Below are 17,049 nucleotides of genomic sequence, written 5' to 3' on the forward strand. Positions count from 1 at the left end.
GAGAGTGACCATTAGGTTCTTTGTCAACTCCCTCACCAAAGCCCCTCCCCAATTACTCAGTTTGGCCGGGCGGCCAGCTCTAGGATGAGTCTTGGTGGTTCCAAACATCTTCCATTTAAGAATGATGGAGACCACTATGTTCTTGGGGACATACAATGCTGCAGACATTTTTTAGTACCCTTCCCCAGATCTGTGCCTTGACACAGTCCTGTCTCGGAGCTCTTTGGACGATTCCTTTGACCTCATGGCTTGGTTTTTGCTCTGACATGCACTGTCAACTGTGGAACCTTATATAGACAGATGTGCCTTTCCAAATCATGGCCAATCAATTGAATTTGAAAACCAAAAACATGAATGGCTAGCATACGATCATAGATACAATTTGGCTACATAGGCCTACAAAAATGTACAATATCAAAAATCAGAAGAATGGCTTCAGATCAAAGGCTGTCACCCGCTTCCCTTGAAAAACAGTTTGCCCTACAGCCAATTCTGTCGAATCAAAAGAATTTTCCAAAAACAATCAGATTTCGAAAGAAATATGGCTGAGATGCAAAGAAAAGTCATGGAGAGGGGGTACAAAAAATGGTCAGATTAATATTGCCATTGAGAAAATTCAAAACAAACCTCGAGACATGATCTTTTTCAAGGACTGTCTCGCAAAAACAAGCATTCTTGCATTCTAACGACGCGCTATTCAAAGTGCTCTGAACAAATTAAGGGAATCGTTTAAACATTAGCATATTCTAAGCTCCGATGACAGTATCGGTAATGTGTTTTCCGACCCTCAATTGATCAGTTCAATTGGTAAACTCTGATTTACCACCCCAAGTTATCCCTGCATAACGTCTATTTGCGCCCCTACTGGATGGAAACTACAAGTGTAATGGCTGTGCTCAATGCAATGGCACTTATACATGTAGATCCTTTAAACACCCCCAAACAGGGAAACAGATCTCAATCAAAGGTGTTATCACGTGCTCCACTAAGGCAGTTATTTATCTTACAACGTGTCCTTGTGGTAAAAATTATGTGGGTAAAACAAAGCGCAAATTAAAAGTACGAATCTCGGAGCACCGTAGCACCGTAGCACCATTAGGTGCAAAAACTCGACTAATGTAAGAAATTGTAATAGAGACTGGAAACTAGTAATAACTACATTTCAACATAAGCCATATTTTATACAAAATACACATACTCCTCATTTCTCTTGGACATATGCTGGACTTATTAAGACACCAACTACAGACACACATAATTCCCCTCCCCCATGATAACCATAGACACACAACACAAGGTTGGAGCTCAAGACAAAGAACTATCTCAGGAACCAATGGAACGTGGAGACCAGGCCTGTTCAGGACTACCCAAGACCCAGATCGACCAATCGGAAGGCCAGACTCGCAGATCAACCTACTTTGCTTGTTGTCTATATAAAACTGTACAACTGTTGAAACTACCCTCTTTTCCGGACGGTTCCATAAGAATCAGAAAGAAAGAGCCTTGCTGCAAGATTTTACTAAGATATCTTTACATGTGATTAAACGGCCTTATTATAAAATTATCCACCTCGTCCTATTGTCTCCTCTTGTTCTCCTGTCAACAGTAAACGTTTTATCAACACTAACCCAGTTGCGGCCCACTTTTTGGAAGCAAACCATTCGATTTCGTCTCTACGTTATATCGGCATCGAACATGTCACCCTCCCTAGGAGAGGGGGTGACCTCGACAATTTATTGTTAAAACGAGAGGCTGCCTGGATCTTTAATTTAAAGACTCTTGCTCCCTTCAGTCTCAACGTGGACTTTGATTTGAAGCCATTCTGGTGATTATTGTGATTTTGCTATTGTAAATGTTTGTATGCCTATGTAGCCAAATTGTATCCATGATCGTATGCTATCCATTCATGTTTTTAGTATGTTATTTTTATATCTGAGAGTTAACCAATGAAATCAGGCCACACCCGGCCATGATTACAGACACGTGTGTGTCCTTTGACACTATATAAACGAGTCACCCCGCAGTGTTTGTCATTATACCCTGATGAAGACAGCTTGTCTGTCAAAACGTTATAGGAAAATAGGGAAAAAATGTGCTAAGAAATCATTTACAAAAGGAATGCTAGTCTACCCATCATTAAATATATTGAGGCAAATATTAGACGGTAGCCAAATAGCAAAATAAAACTAAATTGAATGAACATTAACTTTATTTCAATATCATTGAAATGTATAGGCCTATAACCTATGCAGTTGGTAGGCTATTTATCTTTTACTGGAGTGATTCCAGGTTAAATTTTTAAAAATCCTTTGCTTGTTTGTAACAATTGCAAATGCATTGGCAACCTTGTATTTGTACTCAACTTCGTTGCGAAGTTATTGGTGGTCATGGAGAAGCAGATAAACACTGTGATTCTATATGTAGTGGAGATCTTCTGTGTATAAAGTGACGCGGGAGGGGAAAAAAGCATCTGATGACGCACTTAGCTGTTCTACAAGTTGTCTGAGGCAGGAAGATTATGAGCGTTTTCAAGCTCAACGTTAATAACATTGGGTTACGAATGTAACCTTGGTTCTCTGAGAAGAGTAACGGGAACTCCTTCCCGCAATGTGATTGAGATGCTTCATACCAAAGATATTTACAGTCACGCCACACCCTTACTGTAACTATCTTACCGGTCATAATAAAAGGCAGTGTGGTGTGACATATTGTCTATTCACTTGAACCCCACGGAGGTGGAGGAATGACATGAAAGCTTGGCTACCCATTACTCTACTAAGAGAACCAAGGTTACATCCGTAACCCAATGTTCTCTTTTGTTTTCGTATGGGTCGCCAAACAACATATTGCAGATGCTGTACCAAAGAGGTTGTACGGACAACAGAGTGGGATAACTCACCATTTAACTGGGTCCAGATGAGTCCTTAGGACGCCCTTGTATCCACCACAGCATGCAACAGAATATAATTACCCAACAGGGTAACACAGAATTTCAACTGTGGTAAACATCGGTATACACAAGCAAGCTAAAAGCTAGAACTTACAAAATGAGGCTTCAATTGGGTGCAACAGCACCAAGAGTGGATGACCTCTGTATAGAACATCCATCTCACTGATAAGTAACTATGCACAAGGTTTACAGTACACTCACTTATCTGGGTTGAGAGAGTGTGCCGTGTCCAGAACTACAGGCCCCACTGATGGTGTGGACATAACATTGAGTCTGTAGTACCTCATGAAAGTCATGGGTGTTATCCAACTTGCAGAGTCCAGGGAGGCCCATGAAGTAGTCATACCTCTGGTGGAGTGTTCTACTACGCTATCTGGAGTTGGTCTACATGCTGCAGCGTATGATTTTGACACTGCATTGGTAATCCAATGTGCCAGTCTCTGCTTCGAGACGGCACCCTTTGGTGTTCTCCCCATAACACACACAACGCTGTTTTGTTTGATGAACAGTTGTTGTTGCAGCAAGATAGGCACTCAATGCCCTAACTGGGCAAAGTGTATGCACACAACTCTCCTGTGAGGAGTGGGGAAGAGGGTGAAATGCCGCTATGATTAAGGTCTGGTTAGCATGTTATAATGAAAGCACCTTAGGTAAGAATGCTGGATTTGGCCGAAGCACTGCTTTAGATCCATCTTCTGCTGGTCAGGCATGAAGGATGGGTAGAAAGTTCATGTAATTCTCCAACAGGCTTTGCTGAAAGGTCTTGACTGAGAGATCACATAGCTCAAGTGAAGACAGGCTCAAGTGGTGATCGTAGGACTACATATAACTCCCATGAGGGTACTGAAGGAGCCTTGGGGGTCTGTAGCCTGCAGGCACCTTGCGTTCTTTGCTTGGGAGCTGAACATGCTCAAGCGTCTGCACAGGATATCAGCTCTTAAACTCACTGTCAGAAATTCTAACCAAGAGCATTGAAATCTCCACTTGCGCTTTGGGGCGGAGCCTCAGGATTCTCATCAGATGAGTCTGCCACACAGCTCAATGATCATTCCAAACGCTCTACGTCGAATGACGGGTCTCCCTCGTGATCCACCACCCAATAAACACCATCGCTCACCTACTGCCAATGGCATCCACATCCAAGATCGATTAATTCAGTTCTTCAAAGACCGATATCTATCCCGTTGTTCAAAGACTTTGTGCATGTAGTGATGCCAATTTAGCAATTTTGTTGCTAGATTTAGCAACTTTTCAGACTACCCTGGCAACTTTTTTGTCAAACAGCACCTAGCAATTTTTTTTGCTACTTAAAAAAAAAAAAAAAAAGAACTTTTAGCAACTTTTGAAAAGTGACTCAAACGCTAAAATGCGTGCATTTCCCCCTCTAAACGACACAAAAACGATTTTCTCTGTCACACACTCAGTCACAACACACGTGCCTGGCTGCAAAAGTGCATTGTGAGTGACGTCAGCAACAGGCGCCCAGCTCATGCACAGGCAGCAGCAGGCCAGCAGCAATTTCAGCAAATTGCAAATCATTGTTGGCTGACTGCAGCAGTAGTACGGGTTCGACGAGCCAAACCCAATGAATATAGTTGGTCACGAATGTTTGATTTTGAACAGAACTTACATCAGTCAACATGTCTCAATCAAAATTGTACAGCCAGAAGTACAGAAAAGAGTGGGAGTCTCTACCTGAACAAATGTCAAATCATATTTTTCGCCGAGATGGCCAGTCAATTTGAGTAAAGTTATTGTGTATTCTATGTAATGACGCAGTTTTACGTTATCACGCAATGATATCACAACGTCATTTAGCAACAAATCACCCTGCCTCTAGCAACTTGCCCTGAAAATGAGTTGGCAACACTGTGTGCATGAGCTCCAATGCACTTAGAGCACGCCAAATGACAGAACCCCTGCCATGCCAAGCATACGCACTCGCTTGGCTACGGTTCATGGTGCAGAGGAGGTTGGTTCTGTATGAACAAATCATTTGCTTCGCTTGTTCTGCCTGCTTCTCTCTGTCACAGTTCAGACCAAGAGCTGCCTAACAAACAATACAGGGCATCTGATAGCTTCCTACACAGGACACAGGACATCGCTGTTTCAGCCGCTAGGCTTAGGAATTCAACCATGATACTGGCCTTCTATCAGAAGGAACTGCAGGAACGCCTCTCTGCAAACTATGATGATAGCACACAGAAAATACCTGATATTCACCTTCAAAAAACATGTTTTAAAGTTTCGAGCGCATAAGCACAGCTAGCCCCCCTTCAGGCCAGGGTCCTGAACTACATAGACGATGTGCAGGGTCACAAAGCCAAGCTTTGGCACATACATCCATGGCGTCATTTGGGAGTTGGGACTAACGATGGACTTGGAAAAGAGTTCTCTGGTCCCCACTCAGTGTGTGCACTTCCTGGGTTTGACACTGGACACTCAAATCATGTGAGTAACACTCTCCAGAAAGACTGGTATTTTTTACAAATTGTCTTTCAACATTCAAACTGAGAAAACAGGTGACATTGCAAGAGAGTCAGAGGCTCCTAGGCCTCCTAGCTGCTGCAGTCGATGCTGTACCGTTGGGCTTGCTCCACATGTGGTCAATACAGCGCTTGTACAACAGACACAATCTATGTCCCAGGAGGGACAAACACAGACAATTTCAATGAGTTGCTGGAGAGCAATACAATGGTGGCGCCTAGCACTTCTCCCAGTACAGTTCTCCTAGGCGCAGTTCACAACCCGGGTGACTTTGACCACAGACACCTCCCTACAGAGATGGGGAGCAGTCTTGAACCAGTAAGGGGTCCATGGTGTTTGATCAGCACCATGGACAACAGCTCACATCAACGTAAAGGCAATTCACGTTGCACTCTGGCACTTCCTCCCAGTACTGAGTGGACAACGTACTGATGCGGACAGACAACACAACCGTGGTTGCACACATCAACCACCAGGGTGGACTGAGGTTAATGGCACTGCACCAGGTAGCAAGGGAGCTACTACTTTCGACAAAACAGACACCTTACATCCCTCAGAGCAATAGACCAGCCGGGGGTGGAGAATCATGCAGCAGACCTCTCCAGAGGAGGCCCTTTTACTTCAGACTGGATGTTTTGGGTCATCACTAGTTAACTCAGCCACAAATAGCTAAACCCTGCCTATTTCTACAATTTCAAATCAAAATAAATTTGCCACATGCTTTGTAAACAGATGTAGACTAATAGTGAAATGCTTACTTACAGGCCTTTCCCAACAGGGACATTTTTGGGGGGGAACAATACGTGAAGAATAAATACACAATGAGTAATGATACCTTGGTTAACTTCTCTTCTTAAAATCTGATTTGAAACTTCATGCCTAACCTTAAAACCACATTTTTGTTTTAAGGGGGAAAAAATACAATAAAGCCAATTTTTACTTTGTGTCTGTAGTAACTAGTGATGTTTTGGACAGGCAGACCATACTGGTCTTTGGGTAGACCATTCTTATTATACTGCATTTCCACTTGTACAAGTGGTACAAGCTTTTTTGACATAGCTCCTGCCACCTGCTGTTGACATCTAATCCTGGATAAATTACAAGCTATGTGTGAAATTCAGGGGTGATGTGAGGTAATTTGACTTTAATTTCATTCTCACCTCCACTTTATCAGAATGATTTACTAATACAAATGACTGGAGAGTAGGCTTAGCCTATTTCTTTTAGGAAACAATGGCCACCCCAACCCTCAATACAATACTGATAAAATGAAGAAATAAAGCAGACAAATATAGCCAAAGGTTTATCTTGTTTATTTAAATGCAAAACGTTTAAACCATACATTAACAAAAAATGATTATGAAATGTTAAGTATAAAAAGGCAATTATATTCTCTATAAATGTTAATTCACAATGTGTTTTTAATCCATAGAGGTAAAAGTGAAGAAAGTCATGAGTCTAAAATTAACTATTCATATTCACTGGGGAAATTAATCAAGTTCATAAAAGTTGTTGCAAACCTTTGAGAATCCTAAGATCTCTACAATTTTTTTACTCTAAAATATCCTAGTACATGACACTATAAATCACATTGTTGTGCTGTATTGCTTTCACATCAGATAATTTGACATGACACCTTTTCAATCACTGTGCTTCAAACATCTTGATTCTCAGTAGCTGGTGTTTTCGAGGGTGATCTTTTGAGCCATCTCAATCTTGAAGTCGTTGATACCTAATGAGAGAAACCAAATCATTGTTTGATCTTTAGTCACAGTAGGAAGGAAATCAATGTTTGGATGAAAGCAATTAAGGCATTCATTGTATTGTTGAGCAATAACTAGTAACGACATAGGAAAGTTGTGTATTTTGCATGTGCATTTGTGTATGTGTTTCCTATGCCATATAACCCTCTGTTCTCACCCTGGCTGAGAGCGTTGCCGTCTGAGGAGAGGCGCCAGTATCTACGGTCGGTCTGTCGAGCCCGTTCCCCATTCACCACGCTCAGGAAGGGTCCCCACAGGCTGGTCTCCTTCTCAAACCTGCAGTGTAGGCAGAGGGAGCAAGGAGGAGAGTTCATCATGTTAAACTTGTGATATGACACTAAGCTATTCACCACCACACTGGGAAGTTCTACAACGTTTTCTGAGTTGTAGCAATGTAAATGAGACAAATTAGCTCTCCATAAAGTATCGATTTGGAACTTGATTAACATATCAACCAAAATAACGATAAAAGCGCCCCATTAGCTCACGTGAAGCCAATGTTCTTCTTTTGAAGGAGTTCAAGGGCATAAACCAACGAGGTGCCCGTTGGCACGTCAACAGAATAGACATCAGGAGCCCCATGTGATTTGACCACCTCCAACTTGAGGGCTACTTTGGTATTGCTCTGTAACACCATCACTGGCTGCCTGGCTTCCAGGACCAGGCTGTCTGTAGAGGAAAACCCAACAAAGCAGAGGCAGTAAGTAAGAGTGAGGAGGATCACACCTCAAAAACAGATTGACCACTGTTGGGTTTGATGATAACGCAGCACTTGCCATCCTCATTGCGGCACTGCTTTCCCTTGACTTGCAGATAGGTCTTTTGCTGGAGGGCAGGCAGAATTTGTGACATGGCCATGGGGTTGCGATATGTTCCCTTCCTCACATCTGACCTCATAGCTTCCATTGAGGTAGAACACTCCTGCACCTGGCTGCCCATAGCCAGCAAGGCCTGGGACACAGGGACACACCAGGAAATGCTTATATTGCTCCAATCAGACATGTAAATGCTACACAGGTTGATATACAGAGCCTTAGAAAAGTATTCAGACCCATTGACTTTTTCCAAATTTAGTTACATTAGTCTCATTCTAAAATGGATTAAATAAAAAATCCTCAGCAATCTACACACAATACCACATAATGACAAAGCAAAAAACAAGTTTAGAAATTTTAGCAAATGAATAATAAAAAAACAGGTACCTTATTTACATAAGTATTCAGACCCTTTGCTATGAGACTCGAAATTGAGCTCAGGTGCATTCTGTTTCCATTGATCATCCTTGAGATGTTTCCACAACTTGATTGGAGTCCACCAAGACTCTTCCTAGAGCTGGCCGCCTGACCAAATTGAACAATTGGGGGAGAAGGGCCTTGGTCAGGGAGGTGACCAAGAACCCGATGGTCACTCTGACAGAGCTCTAGAGTTCCTCTGTGGAGATGGGAGAACCTTCCAGAAGGACAACCATATCTACAGCACTCCACCAATCAGGTCTTTATGGTAGAGTGGCCAGACGGAAGCCACTCCTCAGTAAAAGGCAGGACAGCCCACTTGGAGTTTGCCAAAAGGCACCTAAAGACTCTCAGACCATGAGAAACAAGATTCTCTGTTCTGATGAAACCAAGATTGAACTTTTTGGCCTGAATGCCAAGCGTCACATCTGGAGGAAACCTGGCACTATCCCTACGGTGAAGCATGGTGGTGGCAGCATCATTCTGTGGGGACGTTTTTCAGTGGCAGGGACTGGGAGACTAGTCAGGATGATCAAGGCAAAGATGAACAGAGCAAAGTACAGAGAGATCCTTGATGAAACCCTAAGCCCACAGCCATGACAACACAGGAGTGTCTTCAGTGCAAGTCTCAATGTCCTTGAGTGGCCTAGCCAGAGCCCGGACTTGAACCTGATCGAACATCTCTGGAGCGACCTGAAAATAGCTGTGCAGCAACGCTCCCCATCCAACCTGACAGAGCTTGAGGATCTGCAGAGAAAAATTAGTGAAACTTCCCAAATACAGCTATGCCAAGCTTGTAGCGTCATACCCTAGAAGACTCGAGGCTGTAGTCGCTGCCAAAGGTGCTTCAACAAAGTATTGAGTAAAGGGTCTGAATACTTATGTAAATGTGATTTTTTTTGTTATTAGAAAATTTGCAAAAATGTCTTAACCTGTTTTTGCTTTGTCTTTATGGGGTGTTGTGTGTAGATTCATGAGGGGGAAATTATTTAATACATTTTAGAATAAGGCTGTAACGTAACAAAATGTGGAAAAACTCAAGGGGTCTAAATACTTTCCAGAGGCACTGTAGGCCTAGAGGGGGGAAGTGACCCAGTCCTAACCTGCACTGCCAGGCCTGTGCTGAACTCATTTCCCATGTGACCATCAGCCCGCCGGGAGTCCAGTAGCTTCTGCTTGATGACGCCCAGGGCCTTGTCAAGAGCCGCATCCTGCACCTGAGTGTCAGACTCCTTCAGGCACTGTAGGGCCATTCCAGCCATGGCAAACGTGTCTAAAGAAAGAGAGGGGATGAAGCGAGGGTTTAGCATCATCTCCATGAAATCACCTATAGAGAATCTGATTGGAGGGAGCCAGTGTGAGGAAATACATTTTAACTGTAGGAAAACAGAATCGGAGTGTGGAGATGCTCCTGGATTTCCGTGGTCACACTTACCGATGCAATCGGAGTCTCCGTGTTTGATATGTCCATGGTCTACTGCCCCGACGAGCTTCTTGCTCACGTGAGAGTTGACTCTAACTCCACTCACACACAGTGCCAGCACGCCTAGAGAGTACTGGTAGTAATTTGTCAGAGGACGGTGACTGACTGCAGGAGAGAAAGATGGACACAAAAACATATCAGATAAAATAATTAAATAGTAACAGCGACTGAGAACAAATAAAGTATGATGGCAAATTTTATAGAGCATTAACAAAGATGGTACGGGTCAGACGAAGGAATGAGGAGGCTTACAGGTGATGTGCTCTTTCTCCAGTGCCATCTGTCTCTTGAGATGAGTCAGCAGGGTCTCGCTCCTCTGGTTGACGGTGAAGGTCAGGGTGTTGAGATCATAGCAGGAGGCCTTCAGGGCCAGAGTGTAAAGGGCCAGGAGACCCACCACTGGCTGGCTATTAGCCAGAGAGCTGAGAGCAGAATATATAGGGTAAGGGGAAGATACAGGAGAGTTATGATGGGTAAAGATACTTCAATATAATCTCAAAAGTATCAATCGTAAATACAGAACCAGAAACTGGATACAAATGCACTGCAGGTAGTTTTGAAGCCATTGACTACATAAAAGGACGTTTGCACAACTAGGTCATTATCAAGCATGAAATGCACAATGCCATCTAGAAATGTGCAATAAAAGGGCTTTATAAATATGACCTTTTACCTCTCAATGTCATTGTGTAAATCTGTTTTGAGTGCATTCAGGTGATCACTCTCCTTGCCAAGGTTGTGGTGAGTGGACAGACGCAGGGCCAGGTGCACACTGGGATTAGGGAATGTTTCCTGGTCCTCCAGAGAGCGCAGCAGCTTCTTATTGAGTGAGAGGAGCAGCTCACTATGTTCCGATCCTATAGGATCTGGACACATAATATGGGTTAAAGCAAAAACAACAGTACATTATAGCAAAAGTACAAGATGAATAACTTCCAATGTTAACAAAGATATGTTCTGTAAGAGATGTGACTAATAAACCTACAGTAAGATTACAAAAGACTAGCTGTGTGCTAACTGAGATCCTCAGACTCTAATCTAGGTCAAAGCATTGCACAACCAGTGTTTCCTGTGCTGTATCAGCAATCATATGAAAAAGCAAAGACATCAGCAACATAATAACCACATGAATTCCCACAAGGAAGCCAATGTGTCCTTAAGCATGACTTCTCCAATCACTGTTTCAGCAATCATACACAAAGAAAAGCAAAGACATCAGCAACTTAATAACCAAATTAATTTTCACAAGGCAGCCAATTTGTGTCGTTAAGCATGACTTCTCCCAATGTCACCTTGATGTAACTGACTCATACTAGGACAAAGTACAGGCTGCTCATAGTCAGTCTACCCTGGTCACCTCTTCCGGCGCCGACCGAGATGGCCGCCTCGCTTCGCGTTCCTTGGAAAATATGCAGTATTTTGGTTTTTTGTGTGTTATTTCTTACATTGGTACCCCAGGTGATCTTAGGTTTCATTACATACAGTCGGGAGGAACTACTGAATATACGATTAACGTCAACTAACCATCGTTCCTACCAGGAATATGACTTTCCCGAAACGGATCCAGTGTTTTGCCTTCCACCCAATACAATGGATCTGATCCCAGCCGGCGACCCTACGCGACGCCGTAAAAGGGGCAAACGTAGCGGTCTCCTGGTCAGGCTTCGGAGACGGGCACATCGCGCTCCACTCCCTAGCATACTACTCGCCAATGTCCAGTCTCTTGACAATAAGGTTGATGAAATCCGAGCACGGGTAACATTCCAGAGAGACATCAGGGATTGCAACGTGCTCTGCTTCACGGAAACATGGCTAACTCAAGAGACGCTAACGGAGTCGGTGCAGCCAGCTGGTTTCTTCACGCATCGCGCCGACAGAAACAAACATCTTTCTGGTAAGTAGAGGGGCGGGGGGGTATGCCTCATGATTAACGAGACGTGGTGTGATCATCATAACAACACACAGGAACTCAAGTCATTCTGTTCACCTGATCTAGAACTCCTCACAATCAAATGTCGACCGCATTATCTACCAAGGGAATTCTCTTCGATCATAATCACAGCCGTATATATTCCCCCCAAGCAGACACGTCGATGGCCCTGAACGAACTCTGACTCTTTGTAAACTGGAAACCACACACCCTGAGGCTGCATTCATCGTAGCTGGGGATTTTAACAAGGCTAATCTAAAACCAAAACTCCCTAAATTCTATCAGCATATCGATTGTGCTACCAGGGCTGGTAAAACCCTGGATCATTGTTATACTAACTTCCGCGACGCATATAAGGCCCTCCCCCGCCCTCCTTTCGGAAAAGCTGACCACGACTCCATTTTGTTGATTCCAGCCTACAAACAGAAACTAAAACAACAAGCTCCCGCGCTCAGGTCTGTTCAACGCTGGTCCGACCAATCTGATTCCACGCTTCAAGACTGCTTCGATCACGCGGATTGGAATATGTTCCGCATTGCGTCCAACAACAACATTGAAGAATATGCTGATTCGGTGAGCGAGTTCATTAGGAAGTGCATTGACGATGTCGTACCCACAGCAACGATTAAAACATTCCCAAACCAGAAACCGTGGATTGACGGCAGCATTCGCGTGAAACTGAAAGCGCGAACCACTGCTTTTAACCAGGGCAAGGTGACCGGAAACATGACCGAATATACACAGTGTAGCTATTCTCTCCGCAAGGCTATCAAACAGGCTAAGTCCCAGTACAGAGACAAAATAGAATCGCAATTCAACAGCTCAGACACAAGAGGTATGTGGCAGGGTCTACAGTCTATCACGGATTACAAAAAGAAAACCAGCCCCGTCGCGGACCAGGATGTCTTGCTCCCAGACAGGCTAAATAACTTTTTTGCCCGCTTTGAGGACAATACAGTGCCACTGACACGGCCCGCTACCAAAACCTGCGGGCTCTCCTTCACTGCAGCCAAGGTGAGTAAAACATTTAAACGTGTTAACCCTCGCAAGGCTGCAGGCCCAGACGGCATTCCCAGCCGCGTCCTCAGAGCATGCGCAGACCAGCTGGCTGGTGTGTTTACGGACATATTCAATCAATCCTTATCCCAGTCTGCTGTTCCCACATGCTTCAAGAGGGCCACCATTGTTCCTGTTCCCAAGAAAGCTAAGGTAACTGAGCTAAACGACTACCGCCCCGTAGCAATCACTTCCGTCATCATGAAGTGCTTTGAGAGACTAGTCAAGGACCATATCACCTCCACCCTACCGGACACCCTAGACCCACTCCAATTTGCTTACCGACCCAATAGGTCCACAGACGACGCAATCGCAACCACACTGCACACTGCCCTAACCCATCTGGACATCTGGACCTATGTGAGAATGCTGTTCATCGACTACAGCTCAGCATTTAACACCATAGTACCCTCCAAACTCGTCATCAAGCTCGAGACCCTGGGTCTCGACCCCGCCCTGTGCAACTGGGTCCTGGACTTCCTGACGGGCCGCCCCCAGGTGGTGAGGGTAGGTAACAACATCTCCACCCCGCTGATCCTCAACACTGGGGCCCCACAAGGGTGCGTTCTGAGCCCTCTCCTGTACTCCCTGTTCACCCACGACTGCGTGGCCATGCACGCCTCCAACTCAATCATCAAGTTTGCGGACGACACTACAGTGGTAGGCTTGATTACCAACAACGACGAGACGGCCTACAGGGAGGAGGTGAGGGCCCTCGGAGTGTGGTGTCAGGAAAATAACCTCACACTCAACGTCAACAAAAGAAAGGAGATGATTGTGGACTTCAGGAAACAGCAGAGGGAGCACCCCCCTATCCACATCAACGGGTCAGTAGTGGAGAAGGTGGAAAGTTTTAAGTTCCTCGGTGTACACATCACAGACAAACTGAATTGGTCCACCCACACAGACAGCGTTGTGAAGAAGGCGCAGCAGCGCCTCTTCAACCTCAGGAGGCTGAAGAAATTCAGCTTGTCACCAAAAGCACTCACAAACTTATACAGATGCACAAATCGAGAGCATCCTGTCGGGCTGTATCACCGCCTGGTACGGCAACTGCTCCGCCCACAACCGTAAGGCTCTCCAGAGGGTAGTGAGGTCTGCAGAACGCATCACCGGGGGCAAACTACCTGCCCTCCAGGACACCTACACCACCCGATGTCACAGGAAGTCCATAAAGATCATCAAGGACAACAACCACCCAAGCCACTGCCTGTTCACCCCGCTATCATCCAGAAGGCGAGGTCAGTACAGGTGCATCAAAGCAGGGACCGAGAGACTGAAAAACAGCTTCTATCTCAAGGCCATCAGACTGTTAAACAGCCACCACTAACATTTAGCGGCCGCTGCCAACATACTGACTCAACTCCAGCCACTTTAAAAATGGGAATTGATGGAAATGTAAAAATGTACCACTAGCCACTTTAAACAATGCCACCTAATATAATATAATACCCTACATTACCCATCTCATATGTATATGTATATACTGTACTCTATATCATCTACTGCATCTTGCCATCTTTATGTAATACATGTACCACTAGCCACTTTAAACTATGCCACTTTATGTTTACATACCCTACAGTACTCATCTCATATGTATATACCGTACTCTATACCATCTACTGCATCTTGCCTATGCCGTTCTGTACCATCACTCATTCATATATCTTTATGTACATATTCTTTATCCCTTTACACTTGCGTGTATAAGGTAGTAGTTGTGGAATTGTTAGGTTAGATTACTTGTTGTTATTACTGCATTGTCGGAACTAGAAGCACAAGCATTTCGCTACACTCGCATTAACATCTGCTAACCATGTGTATGTGACTAATAAAATTTGATTTGATTTGATTTGTGATGCCAGTGCCAGTGGGTTTTCCCAGGAGCTAACAATAGTATGGTGGTAGACTGATGTACTGGTAAGAATGCCTTAGCAACATGAAATCAATTATGTGCATCAAATTACAGAACTTTAACAGATCAGGTGGCATGACACAAGTGAGATTATTTTCATCACAGTAGATTTGTTCAACAAGAGGGGCTGTGCATTATCTATTCAGACACATCAAACAATTCATTGCAAAATCATTGAAAAGTCCTGCAGTGGATGAAGTGGATCAACGTTTACCAACTCTTACCCGACATTCCTATGCTGTCCCTTGGACAACAGTCAAGTACATTTACCGTCTGTTGCGACCGTTGAATGAAATTCCATTTGAATGTACTTTACTTTGCCAATTGTCCGTGGGGTTGCTTCTTATAATAGGACAAAAGGATATCCAAATAATATCCAAAGGAACATATTAATAAACAGACTTTCCAAACATGGGTCTGCATCAGGTGCCTGACATAATATAACTTCCACTCTGCTTCACATAATTTTACTACATGTAAAAATGAATAGAATTTACACTTTATTTTATAAAATGTTTAAAATGGCTAAATAATCTAACAGTATACCAGGAGTAATTGCTACTGTGATTCCTGAAATGCAGAGCCTGTTGGAATCTAAAATTACACTTTTGATCATGGACTTCAGGAAAAAGCAGAGGGAGCACCCCCCTATCCACATCGATGAGACAGTAGTGGAGAAGGTGGAAAGTTAAGTTCCTCAGCGTACACGTCAGACAAACAAATGGTCCACCCACACAGCATGGTTGAGAAGGTGCAACAGCGTCAATTTGGCTGTCACCTAAAACTTTTACAGATGCACAATCGAGAGCATCCTGTCGGGCTGTATCACCGCCTGGTAAGGGAACTGCATCGCCCAAATCACTGGCCACTTTAATAAATTGATTTAATAAAGGTATCACTAGTCTCTTTAAATAATGTCGCTTTAATAATGTTTACATATCCTACATTACTCATCTCATGTGTATATACTGTATTCTATACCATCTAATGCATCTTGCCTATGCCGCACGGCCATCGCGCATCCATATTTATATGTACAGTTGAAGTCGGAAGTTTACATACACTTAGGTTGGAGTCATTAAAACTCGTTTTTCAACCACTTCACAAATTCCTTGTTAACAAACTATAGTTTCGACAAGTCGGTTAGGACATCTACTTTGTGCATGACACAAGTAATTCTTCCAACAACAGATTATTTCACTTATAATTCACTGGATCACAATTCCAGTGGGTCTGAAATTTACATACACTAAGTTGACTGTGCCTTTAAACAGCTTGGAAAATTCCAGAAAATTATGTCATGGCTTTAGAAGCTTCTGATAGGCTAATTGACATCATTTGAGTCAATTGGAGGTGTACATGTGGATGTATTTCGAGGCCTACCTTCAAACTCCGTGCCTCTTTGCTTGACATCATGGAAAAATCAAAAGAAATCAGCCAAGACCTCAAACAAAAAATTGTAGACCTCCACAGGTCTGGTTCATCCTTGGGAGCAATTTCCAAACGCCTGAAGGTACCACGTTCATCTGTACAAACAATAGTACACAAGTATAAACACCACGGGACCACAAAGCCGTCATACCGCTCAGGAAGGAGACGTGTTCTGTCTCCTAGAGATTAACGTACTTTGGTGCGAAAAGTGCAAATCAATCCCAGAACAACAGCAAAGGACCCTGTGAAGATGCTGGAGGAAACAGGTACAAAAGTATCTATATCCACAGTAAAACGAGTCCTATACTGACATAACCTGAAAGGCCGCTCAGCAAGGTAGAAGCCACTGCTCCAAAACCGCCATAAAAAAGTCAGACTACGGCTTGCAAGCCGAAGAACACCATTCCAACCGTGAAGCACGGGGGTGGCAGCATCATGTTGTGGGGGTGCTTTGCTGCAGGAGGGACTGGTGCACTTCACAAAATAGATGGCATCATGAGGAGGAAAATTATGTGGATATATTGAAGCAACATCTCTAGACATCAGTCAGGAAGTTAAAGCTTGGTCGCAAATGGACAATGACCCCAAGCATACTTTCAAAGTTGTGGCAAAATGGCTTAAGGACAACAAAGTCAAGATATCGGAGTGGCCATCACAAAGCCCTGACCTCAATCACATAGAAAAGTTGTGGGCAGAACTGAAAAAGCGTGTGCGAGCAAGGAGGCCTACAAACCTGACTCAGTTACACCAGCTCTGTCAGGAGGAATGGGCCAAAATTCGCCCAACTTATTGTGGGAAG

General features: G+C 43.9%; 1 protein-coding gene across 2 annotated transcripts in view; it reads right to left on the reverse strand.

Annotated features, from left to right (window-relative positions):
* Window positions 1–6,729: 6,729 nt before the first annotated feature.
* Window positions 6,730–17,049, reverse strand: part of tcn2 (transcobalamin II) — a 29,043-nt gene continuing 18,723 nt past the window's right edge. The window contains exons 3-10 of one of the 2 annotated variants that reach the window (XM_055919882.1): window positions 10,589–10,781; window positions 10,168–10,337; window positions 9,868–10,020; window positions 9,536–9,705; window positions 7,977–8,151; window positions 7,689–7,869; window positions 7,358–7,476; window positions 6,730–7,169 (exon numbers count right to left, since the gene is read on the reverse strand). In XM_055919882.1, the coding sequence (XP_055775857.1) occupies window positions 7,108–7,169; window positions 7,358–7,476; window positions 7,689–7,869; window positions 7,977–8,151; window positions 9,536–9,705; window positions 9,868–10,020; window positions 10,168–10,337; window positions 10,589–10,781 (1,223 nt within the window). In that variant the 3' untranslated portion in view covers window positions 6,730–7,107. Of the gene's footprint in view, window positions 7,170–7,357; window positions 7,477–7,688; window positions 7,870–7,972; window positions 8,152–9,535; window positions 9,706–9,867; window positions 10,021–10,167; window positions 10,338–10,588; window positions 10,782–17,049 lie in introns of both variants that reach the window. The other variant, XM_055919883.1, reaches the window with a different exon arrangement.

The sequence above is a fragment of the Salvelinus fontinalis genome, chromosome 4, assembly GCF_029448725.1.
Source record: "Salvelinus fontinalis isolate EN_2023a chromosome 4, ASM2944872v1, whole genome shotgun sequence".
In the NCBI taxonomy this organism is placed as follows: Eukaryota; Metazoa; Chordata; class Actinopteri; order Salmoniformes; family Salmonidae; genus Salvelinus; species Salvelinus fontinalis.